We start from the raw sequence: 22,166 nt of genomic DNA on the forward strand, positions 1-22,166 counted from the left end.
CTGAGTAGTATTCCATTGTATATATATACCACATCTTCTTTATCCATTCATCTGTCAATAGACATTTAAGTTGTTTCCATGCTTGGCTACGGTAAATGGTGCTGCAGTGAACATTGGGGTGTTGGGGTGCATGTATCTTGGGGTGCATGTATCTTTTTTTTTTAACTTTATTTTTTTTAAGTCTTTATTGAATTTGTTACAGTATTGCTTCTGTTTTATGTTTTGGTTTTTTGGCCACGAGGTATGTGAGATCTTAGCTCCCCATCCAGGGATCGAACCTGCACCCCCTGCATTGGAAGGTGAAGTCTTAACCACTGGCCTGCCAGGGAAGTCCCGCATGTATCTTTTTGAATCACAGTTTTCTCTGGATGTATACCCAGGAGTGGGATTACAGAATCATATGGCAACCCTATTTTTAGTTTTCTAAGGAACTTCTATACTGTTTTCCATAGTATCTGCACCAGTTTACATTCCCACCAACAGTGTAGGAGGGTTCCCTTTTCTCTGCACCATCTCCAGAATTTGTTGTTTGTAGACTTTTTGATGGTGGCCATTCTGACTGTTGTGAGGTGGTATGGTACCTCTTGGTAGTTTTGATTTGCATCACTAATAATTAGTGATGTTGAGCATCTTTTCATGTGCCTGTTGGCCATCTGTATGTCTTCTTTGGAGGAATGTATGTTTAGGTCTTCTGCCCATTTTTCAACTGGGTTGTTTGTTTTTTTGTTACTGAGTTGTGTGAGCTGTTTGTATATTTTGGAAATTAAGCCCTTCTTGGTCACATCATTTGCAAATATTTTCTCCAGTCCGTAGGTTGTCTTTCCATTTTGTTTATGGTTTCCTTTGCTGTACAAAAGCTTTTAAGTTTGATTAGGTCCCATTTGTTTATTTTTGCTTTTATTTCTACTGCCTTGGGAGACTGATCTAAGAAAATATTGGTACAATTTATGTCCAAAAATGTTTCGCCAATGTTCTCTTCTAAGAATTTTATGGTGTCATGTCTCTTTTTTAAATATATCTTTTTTCAATTAATTGATTTATTTATTTAGCTGAGCCGGGTCTTAATTGCAGCATGCTGGATCTTCATTGCTGCGTGTGAGATCTTCATTGTGGCATGTGGAATCTTTTTAGTTGCGACATGCAAGATCTTTAGTTGTGGGATCTTTTTTAGTTGCAGCATGTGGGATCTAGTTCCCTGACCAGGGATCAAACCTGGGCCCCCTGCATTGGATCACCGGGGAAGTTCCTATGTTGTCATGTCTTATATTTAGTCTTTAAGCCATTTTGAGTTTATTTTTGTGTATGGTGTGAGGGTGTGTTCTAACTTCATTGATTTACATACAGCTCTCCAGCTTTCCCAGCACCACTTGCTGAAGAGAGTGTCTTTTCTCCATTGTATATTCTTGCCTCCTCTATGGAAGATCAATTGACTGTAGGTGTGTGGGTTTATTTCTGGGCTCTCTATTCTGTTTTATTGATCGATATGTCTGTTTTTGTGCCAATACTATGCTGTTTTGATTACTGTAGCTTTGTAGTATTGTCTGAAGTCTGGGAGGGTTATGCCTCCTGCTTTGTCCTTTTTCCTCAGGATTGCTTTGGCAATTCTGGGTCATTTATGGAAGAACAGAATTTTTAGTTAGAAAGACTGGGGTGCTAGTCTCAACTGTCTTACTCACTAGCTGTGTATCCTTAGGCAAATTCCTTGCTATAAAATGACAGTAATAATCAAACCTATCTTTTAGGAGTGCTGTGATTTAATACTGAACAATAGGGCTTCCCTGGTGGCACAGTGGTTAAGAATCCACCTGCCAATGCAGGGGACACGGGTTCGAGCCCTGGTCTGGGAAGATCGCACATGACATGGAGCAGCTAAGCCCGTGTGCCACAACTACCGAGCCTGCACTCTAGAGCCCGTGAGCCACAACTACTGAAGCCCACACGCCTAGAGCCCGTGCTCCACAACAAGAGAAGCCCACACACCGCAACGAAGAGTAGCCCCTGCTCCCCACAACTAGAGAAAGCCTGTGTGCAGCAACAAAGACTGAACTCAGCCATACATATATACATACATACATACATACATAATAAGAAAAATACTGAACGGTGGTGCATGTGAAGTACTATCTGTGGTACGTGACACACATAGTAGGTGTTTAACAAATATATTCCTACTAAACAAATAAGAACTTTCAAAAATAATTCTGGGTTTCTTCAAGTGGAATTTTCTGAAGAGTTACCATTTTCTGTATTCCTCAGCCTCAGCCAATAAATGTCTATGTAGCCTTTCTTTACTCAAAAGAAAGTCATTAATCACCTGTGTGCCAATCACTACACGAGTGCTGAAGCATATTTAAAGATAGGTTTTGCTCTAGTAGGTCTCAGTCTAGTGGAAGAGTCAGGTTTAAAAAAACTCAGAAGAGATAGGCACCAGGTACAGTAGGACATAGAGGAGAGAGGTGTGAGGGAAGACAACACCGAGGTGACACTGAAGCTGGGTCCTGGAGAGCAGTATGATTGTGATGGGTTGGGAAAAGGAAGAAAGGCATTCTTGGCAGTGGAAGCAGTATATGCAAAGGCACAGAGGCATGAAAAATTAGGTAACTGGAGTATATGGTTAGTCAGGCAGGAAGTGAGGCTGGGGAAGTAGGTTGTATCCAGATTGTGGAAAACCCTTGTCTTGCCACAGTTGTAGCATTTGTCTTTCTCAAGCATTCATATTTGCATCCATGCCAAAATATGGTTGTTCTAAAAATCTCTTAAGCCATTTTTTAGGTTGTTTGTGCCACTTTCCTCTCACATATAAAGCACCGATAATAGTTCTTTCATGACAGGGACTCAAAATTATTTTGGAGGGTAGAGGTAGATTTTTGTGTCTAATATTTGTAAAACATCCTGGGATTAAAAAATTGAAACTGTTTTGGGAATTCCCCGGTGGTCCAGGGGTTAGGACTCTGCGCTTTCACTGCTGAGAGGGCCTGGGTTCAATCCCTGGTCGGCGAACTAAGATCCCGCAAGTCGCGTGACCAAAAAAAAAGAAAGAAAAAAATTGTTTTGAAAATCGTCTTCCTTTTTAAAGATAGGAGCCTAAATGATATTCCCTTTTCTATGTGGCAAGGAAATATGTTGAAATTCTAGCCATTTTCAATTTAAACATTTTTGACCCAATTTTTTTCCCCTGCTGACTTGTATTATAAAGGCGGATTATTATAAAATTATAGAATCTAATTTTCCTACTGACTTCTGTTATAGCAGTGCATTGTTAGGAAGAAAACTTGAGCTATATCTTTACCAGAATGAATTATTTCGCCATCTGTTGAGTCAATTTTACCTGGTACTTCAGTGACGTAGTTTATGTGCCCCTGCAGACAAGGGTTTGGTTACACCCAACGGGTTCCTAGGCTAGCACAGCGCTCTGCATAAAGTCTGACATCAGTAAGTGTTGCTTGAACTTGACTGAATTGACTATTTAAGAAGACCCTACAACTTTAAGAAAATTAGGAAGTGGTGTCGCCCATCTCCCCTGCCAGACATATTAGACTTGGGGTAGAGTAATACAGTATTTTCTAATTTTGTTAAAATTGTAAGGCCTTCAGTTCAATTCAGCAAGAAACAGTAATTCGATAATTTAAAGTGATCCACTCGAAATGACTCAGAAACAGCAGAAAAATTACTTTTCAAGGCCTCAGTGTCGTTTTTCCTTAGCCTGATCACCGTACTATTTTTCCCCCACAAAACCCACTTTGTGGGAGTGGAATTGGGTCCTATAAAACCTAAGGGTCGCCTTGCCGTCACTGCAACCCCTGGCAAGCTGGTCTTCCTTTCCCTGTCTTCTGATGTCATTGCTGTCCTAGGATAGAAAATGCTGCAAGAATACATTATAAATTTTGGAATTAATGGATGCTGGAAGATGAATTTTAAAAAGAGTTTAACGTCTTTAATACTCCTTATGGAATGACTCAGGTGGAACATAATGAACTACACCTCCTGTATCTCTGCAAATAGAAGGAAGTTCTTAACATTTATTTAAGACAGCAGGAGCCTGAACATGACCTCATTTCAATCCATTAGACTATTTGAGGAAAAAAACAACAAAACTTTCCCACTTATTGACAGGTAAAGTTATCCCAATCCATTTCTCATAGCCAGTAAGAAGATGAACTGTCCTTAAATGCATTTTAAAATTGGCAAATTATACTTCCTGGTTCCCTTTTGGTCAAACAAATAGCCAAAAGAGAAATTATCACCATTTTTTTGAGGCTGATTAAAAATTCTCCCCATCCTTGTATAGAAGATATGCCAACAGTTTCATTTTGTGCAAACAACAGACCCCTCATTTCTCTAGTTCCTGAGCTAAGTAAACAGGACCAAAGACCCCATGTTCCTCATGTTGTTCTGTGGCTACAGTTTACAAAGAAATGAAGTGTAGTTTGGTAAGTATTGGTGTTGCATGTAAGGAGTCACCAATAAAGATATGATTCATCCCAGAAGCAGAGTTATACACATCATAGTATAAATATTAATACTGATGGAGACCAGGTTACAGACCAACTAGAAAATCTTCACAGAATATGAGTGAGCTTTTTCTTTTATAAACTCAACAAATGTTTATTGAGCTTCTACTTCATACCACTCCTTATGCTAGACACAGGTTGGGATACAGTGATTAACAAGACAGATGTGGCCCTTATAATAGTGCATTCGGAAATCATTGTTGATAGACTAAACATTCACAGCATGTACCAAGGTTTGTATAAGTGTTTGATGTTTGAAGATCTCAAATTAGTAGAATATGAACTTGTGGGTAAATATTCTACTTCTGTTTTAGTTGCCTTTTGGTTGAAGAAGCGTGCATGCACCATGTAATTTCAGTGATAGAAAGCATCTAAAAGTGGTCTTTTTGAAAACCTGTGTACCATAGAAATCTCAATCATAATAGTGCCTCATCCAAATATTCTGTTTTATTGGTTCCTACTTTGTCATGTCATCCACTTAAAGGCCAGACAGACCTGTAGTTCTAACCGTTTTGAGACTATCCTATAATTATCATCTTTCTGGGGGCAGAAACCTTAGTTTGTCATCAAAATACCTTCCTTGGAATATGACTGTATCCCAAATTTGCTCTTGTATAGCTGTGAAGAAATTTATTTATCTTGCGCACAATTGGTAAGATAACCTTTCAGTTCTGGCAATATTAATGTAAGTAGCATGTTTTTTGTCAAGTGTTATAAGAATTAATTCGACTTTTTAAAAGGCAGTTATCAGTCATTTATGTATATCCTGGGTAATTTGACTAAACTAAAAACAGCAGCAAACCCATAACACAGGAGATTAAAAAGTAGGTTTAAGAGAAAATAGCAAGTACCTTTAAGTACAAGGTATTGTGTTTCTCCCTCTTCAGGGAGGTATCAGAATAATCTCCAACCAGTGTACCTCTGATTCTCTAAAGAATCTATGCTGTTGGCCATGTTTGGTTTGCTATTTATTGAGACCTCCCCCAGGAGGACAAGTTCTCATTTTAGATACAGACCATATCCTTTTATGGTAGAGGCAGTCATTTTGCAGAAGCACAGTATTAATCATAAAAACAAAAAACCATGCGGGAGACAGTGGATTGATTTTTATCAGTCTTGTTCTATTGATCTTCATATTATAGTAAACTGTTGGTCAGTAGTGTCAAGATTGGTAAGTGGCCAGTTTATAATTCATTGCTTTTTATTTAAAAACAGGCTCCCTGCCTCAGGACAACTTGTACACCAAATGTAAGAAACTTAATTCCAGATCACCTTACAAATCTTTTTTGTAAACCTAATTTCTACTAGCAAAGGCTATCAGAACAGAGGGGAGGATACAGCTGCTTCCAGCCAGAAGTAGAGGCAGCAAGGGGCATACCAGCTTTCATGCTTTGACAGTGTAAGTTCTGGTAGATGCAGTTCACTCTCCAAGGTACCACAGTTTCCACTGGTATGAACTTCATGTAATTATCACTCACATTTGGTAGTTTCATTAGGAAACTAGGAAATCCATGGACCAGCAAAACCAAACACTGCCCTCTTGTGCATGTTCTTTTTCTTATTAAAATAAAATGGAGGGTTGAGCAAACATTTAATGAATTCAGTGGTATGTAATCAAGAGACATGTTTCAAGAGAAATACCATACCATTTCTCAGTTGTTTTTCTTTAAGGTGGTTAGAATTTGTCAGTTTTACTGTTTTGCCTGATGTCTCCAGAAAATTGTCTCCATTCTTCTTTTCACAGTCTTCATAGAAAGACTGATGACTAAAAAGGTAATACATATTAGAAGGAAAACTTGCTCTATATTGTCAAGTAGTAATAAAACTCACACCAAATCTCTCCTGTGGTAGGACTTCATTTAGGGCTGCATGTCACTGGACAAACGATAAGCCTGTGTTGTTTCTAAGGCTTAGTGATAGGCTAAAATGTATTAAAAACTCAGTTCCTAAATTCACTGTTAGTCTTGAAATCTATTAAATTGCAAGTAAGGTCTAGTGGCAGTTAGCCTGCTGCAAGTAAATATAACATTTAAACATAGAATCTTTGCAGTGAAGGACCTCAGGAGATGAAAATTTTGTATTAGGGCACGTTTCATACATGGTATCCATAATTGTATCGTGTATGGAATTTTCTTTTTTACATTAGTGAAGAAAGGCCATCCCGAGAAGGACTTGGAAGCTTTTTTTGGTGCTAGTGTCTGAAGAGGTCCTACTAACTCTTCTACAGTAGATAAACTGTGCTATATACATAGTCTTTAAATGTATATGGGTGTTGTGTTTCAAAGGAGAAGTCCTAGAGTTTATTAAATTCTCCTCTGCCCAGGGAAAAAAAAGGTAGCTCAGTGTTATTATGGTTGTCTCCAGAGCAATTAGATTTCCTTTCCCAGGAGGAAAAAGCCCCTAGGTATAGCTGCGGTCCTGGGGCTGTCATGGGTATCTTACTAATGCTGTCACATCTTTGCTTCTGGGACTGCTTGTGAAATTTATAGGAGTTTGATTTAGGTGATTGATTGCTACAGAGATTTGTGTCTTAAAGGAAGTCTGAAACAATACTATGTCATAGCCAAATAATGACCACCATTCCTGTGAGCCCTTTGAGCCAGTGAACTCAGTCAGGAAACTTGAGTTCTGGGTTGTGTGACCTTGAGCAAGTCAAGTCTCCTTTCATTCTTTGTCAGGATCTACTCTGTGGTATATCTAAAACCATGTGTAATGAACAGTGTTATGGGATTCCATTGCATTTATGAATTGGGATTCTAAAATTCAACTTCTCATATCTGAATCCTTTAATCTCTTCATAGGCCAATACTAATTTTTCCACTTAAAGTCTTCCCTTTTCACAGGCTTTTCTATTCTAAAACTTTAAGATGCGGCAAAGTCTCGAAAACTTACAGCTTCTTCTATAATAGAACTCATTCATATTTTAGCTTTTGCTTGGAAGGTCATGTGAACCTTACAAAAGTCTGATTTGGAGGGAGCCATTATTATTTTAATTCTGTAGAATTAAAAGTGAACTTTTATTTATAAAAAATACATTAGTGTAGAACATCTTTTGTTTGTCATACTTTAGTGTGTTTGCAAAACAGATGTTTAAAGTATGAATTTGTTTGTTGCCAAAAGGCATTAAGAAAAACTAAGACATTTATTATTTAAAAATAATTTTATGCAGTTCTATTTTGTTCATGCTTTGGGACAGCAAACTTTATTTTCAAATAATGCCTTTTTAATTACAAAATAAGCACATACTTATATAAAAAATGGAGAAATGCAAGAAAATATAAAGAGGAAAATTAAAATGCGCTTAATGAGATAATCATTAACATTTTGGTATGTTTCTTTTTAGCCATTTTTCTGTGTTATGTATATATCTGTATATCTTTCTAAGCAAAAGACTTTTGTATAAGAATATACCATAATTTGTTACCCAGTCCCCTGCAGTTGGACATTTGCGTTGACAGCTGTATCTAGCTAGCTCAGGTCCTAACTTCATAACTGCTTATGTTGCCAGTTTGTAAACAGATACAGGGATGGTAAAAGAAAGAAAAGTATTTTGAAAAGCAGTTATAAAATTAATCAGAGTTAGTTTTTTGTAATATTACATAACCCAGTTTATTTTTATTTGGGGTAGCATTTTTTATTAGAAAATTAGTAGTAACACATTGTAAACTATTTGGAAAACAATGTATAAAGAAGAAAATAATATTTCCATTCATAAATAACCACAAAAAATATTTTGGTACATTTACATTTAGTGTTTCTATCTTATCTGTATTTTAAACACAATTAGAATAACTCATATCTAGTTTTGTAAACTGCTTTTTTTTCACTGACATTCTCCAATGTCATTTAGTACTCTTTGAAAACACGAGTTTTTTAAATGGCTCCTTTTTTTTCAAATGCCTATACCATAATCATATTTAACCATTATTATTTTATTAGACATTTAAAGTCTTCCCAGTTTTGCCCTGTTAAATAGTACTGACACAGACACCCTTGTTCTTACCTTTTGTCTTAAGAATAATGATATGTTTGACTATATTACCAGCTCCCTACAAAAAGCTGAATTTATTCACATCACCAACAGTGGCCTTGAGCATGCACTGCTCCTGTCACCACAGCCTGCCTTCCCTGCATACCATAATCTTTTTAGTGAGTGAAAATCAGCTTCATTTTACTTATTTGGTAGGTGAAAAGAACTGTTTTGTCTACATTTAAACTTCTCTTTAATTACTAGTGAGACTGAATATGTTAACATGTTTATTAATCATTCATACTTCATCTTTTGGTGTTTGTTCTTTTCCTTTACCCATTTTTCTATTGTGTATTCATGTTTTCTTATTGGCTTGTATGTTAACTCTTTGTAGAATGAGATCATTAACCCTTTCCGCTATATATTTGGAATTTATTTAATTTTTTATTTAAATGTAGATAAATCCAGTGCTTTTGTTCTTGTGTGACTGCCTCCGTCACGTATGCTTCCTCATTCAGATGTTTTCTTTTACATTTAGTCATAAAATATTGGGTTTATAAGGTGAAGGTCTAGTTTGGTCTTATTTTCCAGAGAGCCAATTCTCCCTTTCTTCTTAGATTTAAAATTCTTTCTTTCTTGCATATAAAGTTATTATATTTGTTGGTTCTATTGATCTTATCAACAATTCTTGAACCACAGCTCTGATTATCATATAATTCCACAATATTTGACAAGAGAGAGCCTATTTATTACCGTTTTCAAAATGTTCTTAACCATTTTCATCTGTTTTTTCAGGCAAACATTCAAATAGTATTGTTGACTCATACCACTCCCACTGAGAAAAAAAGAGGGAAGAAAAATATGTGATTGAAGTTAAATTTCATTGAAGTTAAACCTAAAAATTAATTTGGGAAGAAATGACATTGTCATATTATTCATTCTTATCTAGGAATGTGTTATATGCCTCTCATTTCTTGTATCTTTTTTATACCTATCAGCAAAATGAATAACATTTTTTAGTTTTTTGTATGGTTTCTATATATTTCTTGTTAGGCATTTTTATTTTAATTCTCATTTTTCTTGCTCTCATGAATAGATGCCTTTTTTTCTGTTAGGTTGTCCAATTGCTTATTATTGATGCATAGGAAAGTTTTTTTTTTTTTTTTTTTTTTTTTTTTACATGAATTGTTTTGCTTTGTTTTTTTCTTTTTTTTTTTTTTTTACATACATACATACATATATATGTATACATATATATTCTTTTTCAGATTATTTTCCATTATAGTTTATTACAAGATATTGAACATGGTTCCCTGTGTTATACAGTAGGTCCTTGTTTTTTTTTAAAAATATGGAACGCTTCACGAATTTGCGTGTCATCCTTGCGCAGGGGCCATGCTAATCTTCTCTGTATCGTTCCAATTTTTAGTATATGTGCTGCCGAAGCGAGCACCATAGGAAAGTTTTGATATTTTTGTTGGCCTGTTTAGTACCCAGCCACCTGATTGATTATTTCTGAGGCAATTTGAATTTATCCCTTGGCTTTCTTGGTATAATATAATATGCAATTGATATTTTTGTGGCTCTCCTTCCCAATTTGTTTCTTAATTCTGTTTCATGCCTTATTGTACTAAGACTTTCAGAAAAAAACATTAAATTGTCACAAAAGTAAAGGTTGTATTGGGGATGGTGAGCTCTGTTGCCTTGTTTCTGATTTAATGGAGATGCTCCTAGCATTTTATTATCTTATTAATGTTACCAATTACTGTTTTCCCAATATTTTATTGTGAAAAATTTTAAATGTACAGCAGAGCTGGAAGAATTTTACAGTTATCACCTAGATTCTACCATAGTTTTAGTATACTTGTTTTATTATACATCTCTTAGCAGATTTTTTAATATTGATAATCTCTGTTGTATTACAGAAATATTTATCTGTACTTACTGTTCCAAGATTTTAAAAAGTCAACACTGCGCTCATTGTAAAGATACAGATGAATACAGCAATCTCTTAGCTCCATTATCATGAAGTAGCCAATCTAAAAAAGTTAATAAAGCTTTGAATTGAGGGTTTAGTATGAAAACTGTTCAAATGGAGGACAGTGTTAAGCATCAAAAGAAGGGTAGCAGTCCAGTTTGGATTACAGGAGGAAAGGGAATTGAAGTTAGAATTGTTCTGTATTTGACCAGACTTTCAAAGAATGCCTTATTCAGCTGCTGACAGACTACTTACTTACAGAAATAGCTGCTTATTCCAGTCTACTTGCCAGGTGTATTTCTATAGTGAAATAATGTCCATCAAGTTATGATAGTTGAATCACAGTATCTCTTAAGACTATCCATTCTTTTTGTACTGATTCTGTTTACCCAGAGTATTCATTTTCTAGGGCCGACATAACAAATTTCCACAAACTGGGTGGCTTAGAACAAAAGGCGTCAGCAGAGTTGGTTCCTTTGGGAGGTTCTGATGGTAGAAACCCTCCCACACCGCTCTTCTAGCTTCTGTCAGTTGTCAGAGGTCCTTGGCATTCCTTGTCTTGTAGATGTATCACTCCAGTGTCTGCTTTCATTTCCTCATTGTCTTCTCTGATTGTGTTTTTTTTTTTTTTCTCTTGTAAGGACACTCTCGTTGGGTTTAGGGCCCAGCTTGACCTCATTTTGATCCTTCCCAAAATTACATCTGCAGAGACCCTATTTCAAATAAGATCACTTTCTGAGGTTCCAGGTGGACATGAATTTTCGGGTGACACTCTTCAACCCACTACATCCAGCGACTTCTTTAGTAAGCAGGAGTGGAAAGAGCATGGGCCTGGAAGTCAAGGAGCTTGTCTCTAATGCCAGCCAGCTCTGTAACTTTGGGGAGCTTACTAAGTGTAAGCTTGTCATTGTCTCCATTTCTCAAATGTGGAAGTTGATCAGTGAATAATCTTTCAAAGTCCCTTATTGTCCTGAAGTCCACAGTGAATGATGAAGGGTCGTATGCATAGCTGATTTATAGCTCTGCCCTTCTTATTTCTCTCTGACCCCTGATGATTTTTCAGGGATATTTTTAGGTATGATTAGTATCAGAGGGGCTTTGAGATCTTTGGATAAAATGTAGGATATCACTGTCCAGGTGTGTAAGTGAACTGAGGATGATGTTCCTTCCTTAGACCTTTATGGATTAACAAAAGAGAGTTGCTGTACTTAAAGAAACTTTTCCCATTTCTTTCATCTCTGCCTTCACTCTGTTGTTTAAAAACAACCCCCCCAAAAAAGAAAATTTTAAATTATTTTGTTTGTTGCTGAAGATCATTTAACACATAGATGCTCTCAGAGAGGAGATGGGACAATTAGGTTCCAAAGTATCTTAGTTTAATGTTACTCTCTTTCCTGCCCTCCACCCAGTAGTTTTACTTAGGGATGAGGAAATGCACACTGGATTGTAGATAGTGATCAGTGTATGACAATCCTGAAACCTTATTTTGAATTACTAAAATGGTGAGGTTTAAATATCTCTTCAGGAGGGAGAGTTCACTTAAAGGCACAGAAGGAAAAAAAAAAGTTCATTTACATGGCATTATCCCTTGCTTAGAGAGCCATTCCCTGTCTTGTCTTCTATATGCTCACCAAGACACAATAGGAGGAACTTTCTGGCTGCAGTTTTTATAGACTTAGTGTTACTGAAATGAAGGTGCCTCAAGGACATTTCAATTTGTTACTAGCTTATGGTTTCTCATCTCATGTAAATTATTTTTCCACTTTTCATTTTAAGTCTTTGCTGTCAGGGTCTTGCAAAGCGATCATTTGGTTTCCCTCCGTGAAGAAACTCACTGATCACCCAGCTGACAATGTCCTTTGTCTATAAAAGTGTAGTGCCCTTAGGATTTATTTTATCACTCTTATATTACTACCTGTAGATTTCTGTTTACATCTCTTTCTCTTTTTTGTCTTATAAAATGTCTAGGGCTATAAACATTCTTATATGGGACAGAAGAAGTATATTTCAGAAACAGGTCCCTTTTAGAGTCTTAGAACCAAGTTCTCCTACAATTTATCCACCTGGTAACAGTAGAAATATCTATTCCTTTGACATAACTTAAGCTTAAAATGCTTGAAGGTGAATAATGAATAGTGCGTACTGTTCCTAAAGCTGTCTCTTTTGGTGGGGGGGCAGGGAGGGGGTGCCTAAACCCAGGAAGCGAGGCTGTCTTGAATTTTTATTACCATCCTGAAATGTCTCTCGCTCTCTTTTTTTTTTTAATTTATTTTTGGCTGCATTAGGTCTTTGTTGCCGCATGTGGATTTTCTCTAGTTATGGCGAGTGGAGGCTTCTCTTGTTGCGGAGCTCGGGCTCTAGGCACGCAGGCTTCAGTAGTTGTGGCACGCGGGCTCAGTAGTTGTGGCTCATGGGCTCTAGAGCGCAGGCTTAGTAGTTGTGGCGCACGGGCTTAGTTGCTCTGCGGCATGTGGGATCTTCCCAGACTTAGGGCTTGAACCTGTGTCCCCTGCATTGTCAGGTGGATTCTTAACCACTGCGCCACCGGGGAAGCCCCTGAAATGTCTCTAATCTCATCTTTCCTCTTTATTTCCATGCCTTAGCCTACTTCAGATCCTCTCCTCAGCTGTTACCACAGCTGCCTAACTGGCTTTTGCCTCTGGTATCACCAGATATACTGCCCTACAAAATAAGTTTGATCATATAATATACCTGCTTAAAAACCTTTGCTTCCAGTTGCCAAAAAAGTTAAGTGCAAACTCTATCATACTCTTTAAAATCTGGACCCAATATTTTTCTTTAGTTTGATCCCCAGTCTCCCCATCTCATGTATATTTCATCCACACTGAACGCCTCATTCTCAGAACATTTTAAGGTCTTTCATGACCCCCTTTCTTTTACATATTGCTTCCTCTGCCTTGGGTTATTTCACTTTATCCACCCTCTATGATCTGTCTCCAAGAAGCGTGCACAAATGTTGATTCCTCTCTACTCCCATATACTACATTCATACCACTAATACAGTCCATTTTACAGTGGACTTCATAATGTGTTTTGTTACATACATACATCCCCAGTGATTACACTGGCAGGCTTTGCATGGTTCATCTTTTGCCACCATTTTGCCAATTGCTTGGTATAAAGTAGGACTCAGTCAACATTTGGGGGTGACTAAATGAATGATTAATTATGTCTAAATATCGAAGTCATTAGACCTATTTCCCAACTTCATTGATAGTCTATTGGTTATGTATAGTTCAAAAATAAACACTATACTAATGTAATTGTATTCAGCTATATCTGAATATACCTAGAGAAGAGGGTGTACAGTATGGTGAGAACCCAACTAGCTTTCTCCTGAAAGAGGTATTCTTGGTTTCACTAAAAGCCTTAACTGAAACCACTGTTTTCTGTTTTCACCTCTGTTTCTTACTTTCATTCATTCATTCTTTCATGTGTCATTTATTCAGCCATCTTTTGATCAGACACTTACTTACTGAATGTCTGTTACATGCCAAGCAGATTCCTTGGGCTTAGATAGCTCCTCTTGTAAGTTACTAGATAGAAACCGTAGTTATTATTTTCTTTGATTCAGCTTCCTTTGTTTTGACAATATCCAGAACACAGAGCACATGTGAAAAAGACATAGGGATTTTAGTTAACATTAAATTCAGATAAGTCAATAATATGATGTGGTCCTGGGGTGACCATGTAATTTATTGTCTAAGTGGGATACTTTAGGGGAATGAGAGGGGGGTTTGTTAATAATCCAGGATAATAGCACTATTTCAGGCAAACCCTACGTATAATCCTTCTAGTCTAATCAGATTGCATTACTAGTTGCCTTCTGTCTTCCAGGCACATCTTAGGTTTCTATACCTTTGTATTTTTGTCTTTGCTGATAACTTTGCCCTTTCCTGTCCAATGTCTGGGGCCTCTGCATCCCTCGGAAGCCTGTCCAAATCAGTGAGCTTTCCCAGATCAGCACAGTCCATAGAGAGATCTCTCTAACCTTAATTTATTTAACATATCATTTATATAGTTAATTAGCAGCTAGATGTATTCTGGTTTGTCACAGTTTTACTGTTTTGACCGTTTCTTTAACTCCTATTGTTTAACTTTTTTAAACCTGACGTCTTCAACTGAACTGTATATTGTTACGGTCAGGGCCATGTGTTGAACTTACGTCTACTCAAGTACATACTTATGTAATACTTATTTGTTGAATATTTTATTTCCTGGCCTACCTTTGTCTTTCGTAAAAACTCTTCCACTTTACATCAGTACTGTGTGTCTGTCTGCCACCCCTCCCACCATGACCAACAAGAAAGCTTTAAGAGCTTTGTAATTTTATTGCAAAAAAATTTTAACTATTACATTTTAAACTTAAATATTTACCATGAAGTATCTTAAAATATATCATTTTATCAGTTTAGATTATACTCTCTATATTTAATTAACATTTTTTAAACATTGAAACATTACAAAAAGATGGAAAGTGGTGCTCACAGTCCAGTGTACACACCTCCAGCTGTGGTAGCACATTTTAATGAAAATTGAAATATTCAATAGGCCTACATTTCTTAATTATAAAAATAATAGATCTTTAACAGAAAAGAAAGTATTAATTGCCAGGCTTAGAGATTTAGAACTATAGTTAGTGAATTATATTCTTGAGTCTTTAATTTGAAAGACGTTACCAATTTTTTTTTTTTTTTTTTTTGTGCAATACGCAGGCCTCTCACTGTTGTGGCCTCTCCCTTTGCGTGGCACAGGCTCCGGATGCGCAGGCTCAGTGGCCATGGCTCACGGGCCCAGCCGCTCCATGGCATGTGGGATCCTCCCGGACCGGGGCATGAACCCGTGTCCCCTGCATCGGCAGGCAGACTCTCAACCACTGCGCCACCAGGGAAGCCCCCAATTTATTTTTATTCTGACTTTATCTTATATAGTTAAATCCTAAAAATATAAATTAAATAAGATTTTTAAAAACTTTTAAACTCATTAATCATATATGCCACGAATTACTGCAAATTGTTATTTAACTTCCAGAAATACTCTGGTTTTATTCTGTTAGTCACTAGAACGGCAATCACAAACCTAATATTTTCTAGCCAATCCAGATATACTTTCCAAACATAAATTGTTTATGGAGTTATATTAATCAGTAAGCCAGTCCTTAGTTGTCTGAATGTTTTCCCAAAGTTCTTTTATTAAAAAGAAATTTCTGGGCTTCCCTGGTGGCGCAGTGGTTGAGAGTCCGCCTGCTGATGCAGGGGACACGGGTTCGTGCCCTGGTCCGGGAGGATCCCACGTGCCGCGGAGCGGCTAGGCCCGTGAGCCATGGCTGCTGAGCCTGTGCGTCCGGAGCCTGTGCTCCGCAAAGGGAGAGGCCACAACAGTGAGAAGCCTGCGTATCGCACAAAAAATAATAATAATAATAAATTCTGAAAATAGCATATGTTCACTTCAGAAATTCAACAGAGAAGTATATAAAGCAGAACGTGAAAACCGATCTTAATTACCACCAATATTTCCCTCTCTTCTACCCACCGCCCCCAGCATTCTTGCTCCCAGGAGATAATCATCACTTGTAACAGTTTAGTATGTACCCTTCAAGACCCTGTTGCAGTAACTCTATACCCCTGATGGTCAACCGTTCATTTACAGTGATATCCATTTCTTCTGGAGGCCCCTACCCTGGGCTGGTGGGGATTTTTCCATTGTTACTGAGGAGCGCATATCATCAATGAGGTGTGCGTGTGGGGATGGGTCAGACTTGGCACCCTGGCCTCAGGTGGTTTTCAGTGTAGTCAGAGAGGTGTACAGTGATAACTGTAATACAAGATGGAAAAGGTGTAAGAGAGGAACAGATGAAATGCTGTGGGGTTCATGGGGTAAGGAAATTATTTACCTTTGAGGTGATATTTGAGCAATGCCCTGAAAGACAGACAAGGTGGTTTGGGGGCAGGGAGGCAAAAAACAGATATACTGGTAGGAGAAAGGCACAGAGATGCAGGGGGTTGACGAGGCTATTCCATTTTCCTAGACTGTAGCGTGCCTATATGAGAGTAGCAGCAGATAAAGATGCAAAGGTAGTTTGGGGGAGAAGTCTAAACACCTCTATAATAAATCTTGAAAAACTTTTGAACAGAATAGTGGCATGACTAGAGATGTACATTAGGAATATGAATCAGACATTAGAGGGAGTAGGGTGTCAATCACAGGCTTTGCAGTAATTTGGAAGAGGAGTTACCACAATGAGGTGGAGTAAGTAGTAGCCATTGAGCTGTAACTGAAACGGGACCTCTAGGTCTTAGCAGCTACCATATTCCATCAAATCTAAGAAGGCTTTGACTGTATGACACACCTTTCATTTATGTACTGGGGTGCGCGTGGGTGGAGGGAGGACACTGCCAGTTAATTTTCAGACACCACCAATTATAAGATGTACCGGATTTTAGAGACTATAATAATGAGGAAATGTGCGTCATAAAATCAGTGAAATAGAGTAAGTTGCATGGGCACAGGGAAAAGAAGGGGTATGCAAGAAAGAAAGGAGAGAGTTGAGAAAATGAACGAGGGTGGGGGTGATGAGATCAAAGACACAGGTGGAGAAGTAGACCTTGAAGAGGAGAACGCATCTTCCTCTGCCATGAGACGAAGAGAAGAATGTGCAGTGACTCAGAGACGTGTAGAAGTTGAGAAGCTAAAAACATTAAGCAAACTCATATTTAATAACCTCCATCTTGGTAAAAGAGGAGGCAAGGGCATCTGCGAGAAGAGTGACGGTAGTGGGTTTGAGGGCTCGGGGCTTCCGAGTGGAAAGGTCTCGGGTGAGTGGGCGCTAAAGATGGAGTATGAAAGACAGGTGGCTAGAAGGACAAAAAGCATTCCCCACAGAAATGAGGGGCCCAGTTCAGGCTGAAAAGCACAGATTTATAAAGAAACCAATTGGCCCTATTTTATGACTTTGTCCAGGAACACCTGGTACCCTGCGAGAAGGATGGAAGAAAACAAGAGGAAGGTGCTTTCTGCAGGGTGGGAGATTGGCTGGATAGGTATGGTGGAAGGACAGAAATGCTGAATAATCAGCATTTCTCCTAAGAGATACAGTTGATTCGGCTTGCCATGGAGTTCAGGCTGAGAAATGAGAGGTGAGGCCAGAAGAAGAGTAATAGACGAACAGATTTCTAAAGTTGGAGTAGGGTTTTAAAGGATTCGAGATTATAAAGAAGGTGAAGAAAAACTTATTTTGGAGAGGTGGAGGTGAGTAGAAGGTTGATTGGGGAATTTCAGAATTTCAGGTCATAGGGTTGAGTATTGAAGATATGTTATCGTTCTCAAACACAGACGGGAGTGTATCTCTGTGTGGCCTGAAAACCTCTATTTCAGGGTGAAGTCTCTACTACTCACAGAACAGGCAGGGCTCATCACAGGCTGGCCCCACCCTCCTCTTCCAGACTAGTGTCTCCTCATTTCTTCCCCATGTTCTAACCACACTGAACGCTTCTCTGTGCCCAGAATCCTCAAGGCTTTTGTCTGCCTTTTGCCTTTGCTTATGCTCTTTCCCTTGCATGAAATGTTCCTCCTCCTCTCTGCCTTGCAAACTCCTGTTCACCTTCAAGACCTAACTCAGATGGCACTTCCTCTGCCAGGTCTTTCAGCAACACTGAGCACACCTTCGTCTGTCTGAACTCTGCTCTGTTCAGACATCCTGTGGAATTTTATCACAAGTGTATTGATTTATATGTGTCTTCAGTAGATTATAAACTCCTTGAAGTCAGAAACTAATTCTCTTCTTTACCCACAGTGGATGCACATAACATTAGGTACTTAATATCTGCTTTTGTTGTCTTTGTTGTTGAATTTTAAATGAATGAGCTAATCCAGTGCTTCTCAAACATTAATGTGCATTCGAATCACCTGGAGATCTTGTTAACATTCGGATTCTGATTTAGTCTGAAGTGGGGTCTGGGATTCTGCCTTTCTAACAAGCTGCCAGGTGATGCCCGTGATGCTGGTTAATGGAAACTAATCCAGTGTCTTTGCCCAAGTAAATAGCAGAAGTGGAGTAAAGATAAAGGTCAGTAGGAATGTGGAAGTGGAGCAGAGATTGGAAGAACTCTCAGTATGAACACGGAAGCCCTAAAAATGATAGCAGAACGTCATGTGGGAAGAGATGCTTAAATCTTGGACTTAAGCAGGAGACCATTTGTGGAGAGTGTTAGTTGACAAAACTGGATGATATAGTTCTATCACTTATATTTTAGAAAAGGAAAGGCTGTTTGGTGATGGCAGCTGCTGTGTCAGGACTACAGTGAAGGATGGTCTCATGGAGAGGGCTTCAGGGGAGAGGAGTGGCCTTGCGGAAGGCGGGTTTGGGGATTCACAGGAAGGGTTAGGGGCCTCCAGTGTTTATTCCCAGTAGAATGGCATTTTCACCAGTGCAGACAGAGGGTGAAGGAATGAGAAAGCTGCTTTCTGGGGGAAGGGAAGCCCCTGAGGAGATGAGAGGTACTAGAATTTGACAAGGAATCATTTCCCGATCTTAAGTTTCCAGGTTCAAAGCACAGAAATTCACTTTTTCTTTTTTGTCTTTTATTTATTTATTTATTTATTTATATCTTATTTTTGGCTGCGTTGGGTCTTCGTTGCTGCACGCAGGCTTTCTCTAGTTGCGAGCAGGGGCTACTCTTCGCTGCGGTGCGTGGGCTTCTTATTGCCGTGGCTTCTCGTTGTGGAGCACGGGCTCTAGGCGCACAGGCTTCAGTAATCGTGGCTCGCAGGCTTAGTTGCTCTGCGGCATGTGGGAACTTCCTGGACCAGGGCTCGAACCCGTGTCCCCTGCACTGGCAGGCAGATTCTTAACCACTGCGCCACCAGGGAAGTCCACTTTTACTTTTTTTTTTTTTTTTTTTTTAACTCATAGATGACAGAACAGGTAGTGCTAATAAGCATTCTGTTCCCACATATAGTCTCACAGATCTGGTAATACTAGGGATGGGTTCAATAAGCCTAATTTCTTTAAGTACTATTGTATAGAAGTAATATATGCTTTTTTTTTTTTTTTTTTTTTGTGCGGTACATGGGCCTCTCACTGTTGTGGCCTCTCCCATTGCGGAGCACAGACTCTGGAAGCGCGGGCTCAGCGGCCATGGCTCACGGGCCCAGCCGCTCCGCGGCATGTGGGATCTTCCCGGACCGAGGCACGAACCTGTGTCCCCTGCATCGGCAGGCGGACTCTCAACCACTGCGCCACCAGGGAAGCCCTAATATATGCTTTTTTAACATAGGGGAAAAGGCAAAAATAAATTTAGAAATGTTTAAATTTCCTCCTATGAATCCCCTTCTCCCACAAAGAGGTAATCAAGCTTGATGTGTACCCTTCCAGCTTTTATCCATGCAAATTTAAGTACATATAGACAGGAATTTTTCAAATTTCTTAACAGTACTTTTACATGCACATTATTCTACAGATTGTTTTTCGCACTTAGGACTGTGTCATAAACATCCCTCCAGGCCAATGGATAGTTTTTCTAGTCATTTTTAAATAGCTATGTATAAATATAGATGTCCCATAATTTGTTCTGTCATTCTCCTACTGATGGGACAATTGGGTAATTTCCAACTTTTGCTACTACAAACATGACACGCAAAGAGAGTCCTATTGTTACCAGTGCCTTAATAACAGAACTCTGTGATTTCAACCAGCCACCCATATCACAAGTAACTTTTTTTTTCAAGGACATCTTTTAATGAAGCCTAGCAGTGGCCAGACCTGTACTATCCAATATAGAAGCCACTAGTCACATGCAGCTACTTAAATTTAAATTTGGTAAAATTAAATCAAATTAAAAATTCCCTTCCTCAGCCACATCAGCTTCATTTCAAGTGCTCAGCAGCCACATGTGAGTAGTGGCCACCCTGTTGGACAGTACAGAACAGACCATTTCCATCCTCACAGAAAATTCCATTGGACAGGCTGGACCAAACACTCTAATGTTACATCCTAAAGAAGAACATCTTTTTCAGTGGGCTGGTGTTTTAAGGAGAGCACAGTTTTTAAAAGTACAAACTTTGTGTCTTAATTGGTTGCCTCTGCAGTTACTTCAATGAGAATCAATACCCAGATGAAGCAAAGAGAGAAGAAATTGCAAATGCTTGCAACGCAGTTATACAGAAACCAGGTAAGGCAGCAAGTGCTGCTTGGCTCTGTGCTGGAGCTCTCGGCTCAGGTCATCATTTGGGACCTAAGTCTCTTCCTCTCCCAATGGGGTGCTCTTGGCTCCATTCCTGCCATCCTCCTGTGGATGGCCACTACCCTGTCCTGTTCAAACAGTGCTTCTTAGGGGGTGATCACGCCACTCCAAGTCAAACTTCATGTGGGAATTCCCAGCAAGTGTCCTTGCTTGAGATACGCGACCTCGAAATTATTTTTTGTGAAGACTGTGTAGATTTCTTTTTCCAAAAATACAGCATAAATATACCAATTTCAAAATAGTTTTAAAGTTTGGTATACTTAAACAAGGTTAGTTAATGAAATTATTAAGATAGGGTGTGGGGGGTTTTTTTGGTGTTTTTACAACTGTTGAAAATTGTATAATTCTGTATTCCTGCTTGAAGAAAGAATTTTTTGGAGTTGGCTTCTTTCTCCTTCCTACATTGGGATGCCTTCTTAGGTGGGAAGAAATGTAGGGTAATTCCATTCTGAAGTCCTGTTGTTCCTGTGCAAGTCCACAGAACCCCTGAAGCACTCATACATCTTTCCTTCCAAGTGCTAAAGTGCTCTTTCATGTTTTACAGGGGTTTTTTTTTTAACCAGAAACCATTCTTGGTTAAGATGATCCAGTTGATCTCCATTTGGCCAGTTAATTGGATTGGCTTAAAGGCTATATATATCAACACAAAAGTATCACTGTTTTATAATAATTAAATACTAATTTATCCCCCCCTTAGTTAGAAGCCAGACTTTTAATAATCTAAAACATACAAGCTCAGCTACAATGATACCTGTACCCTTATTTTACACAAGCCAAAAAGTCCCAGCCCTAAAGCTGTGCTGGAACTCAAACTCTTCCTGGAAAATACTTCACCCCCTTACCATCAAGGGCCTAACCTATTTTCTGGTTTCTCCACCCAGTGTGGATTAAAAGCTGAAACAGAAAAGGATAAGAGAGGAGGGAAAGGTACAAGGTGGTGGCCGTGTTGGTAAACATGGTGCTATCCATAAAACGTCACATTTGACAGCAAAGAAGATACTACATTTAAAATGCAGTTTGAATTGTGCTGTGTGTTCCAGCATAGTTACAGTTACGGCTGGTCATGGTGAGCTTGTCTTCAAGAAAACATGGATAGTATTCTCTGTCTTAAGACAGCAGGAAACTAGGTAATATAAGGCCTTAAAGATGTAAATAAACTTCAGCTATCTGGAAACTTGATAAAGAATAACATATTCATCTAGAATGATGCTGATCAAATGAAGCCTTCATATACAATCATGTGAACTTTGAACCCCTAGTGGACCGAATTCTTTAATGTAGTATTTAATATTGAAATTCCCTAATATTGTGTGGTTTTCTGAATTCAAGCATTTTGTGTTATTAGTTGCTATTTGTATGTTTATTTATATGTTTATTCATTCAGTAATTGAGTCTGTACATGGTACTAGCTCATGCTAAAAAATATTACTTCTATATCTGTTATT

General features: G+C 38.5%; 1 protein-coding gene across 1 annotated transcript in view; it reads left to right on the forward strand.

Moving 5' to 3' along the window:
• Positions 1-22,166, forward strand: part of HMBOX1 (homeobox containing 1) — a 169,156-nt gene that overhangs the window by 143,701 nt on the left and 3,289 nt on the right. The window contains exon 7 of the mRNA XM_079705773.1: positions 20,567-20,649. Coding sequence (XP_079561899.1) covers positions 20,567-20,649 — 83 coding nt within the window. The remainder of the gene's footprint in view (positions 1-20,566; positions 20,650-22,166) is intronic.

This window comes from Hyperoodon ampullatus (assembly GCF_949752795.1).
Source record: "Hyperoodon ampullatus genome assembly, chromosome: 6".
Classification (NCBI taxonomy): Eukaryota; Metazoa; Chordata; class Mammalia; order Artiodactyla; family Ziphiidae; genus Hyperoodon; species Hyperoodon ampullatus.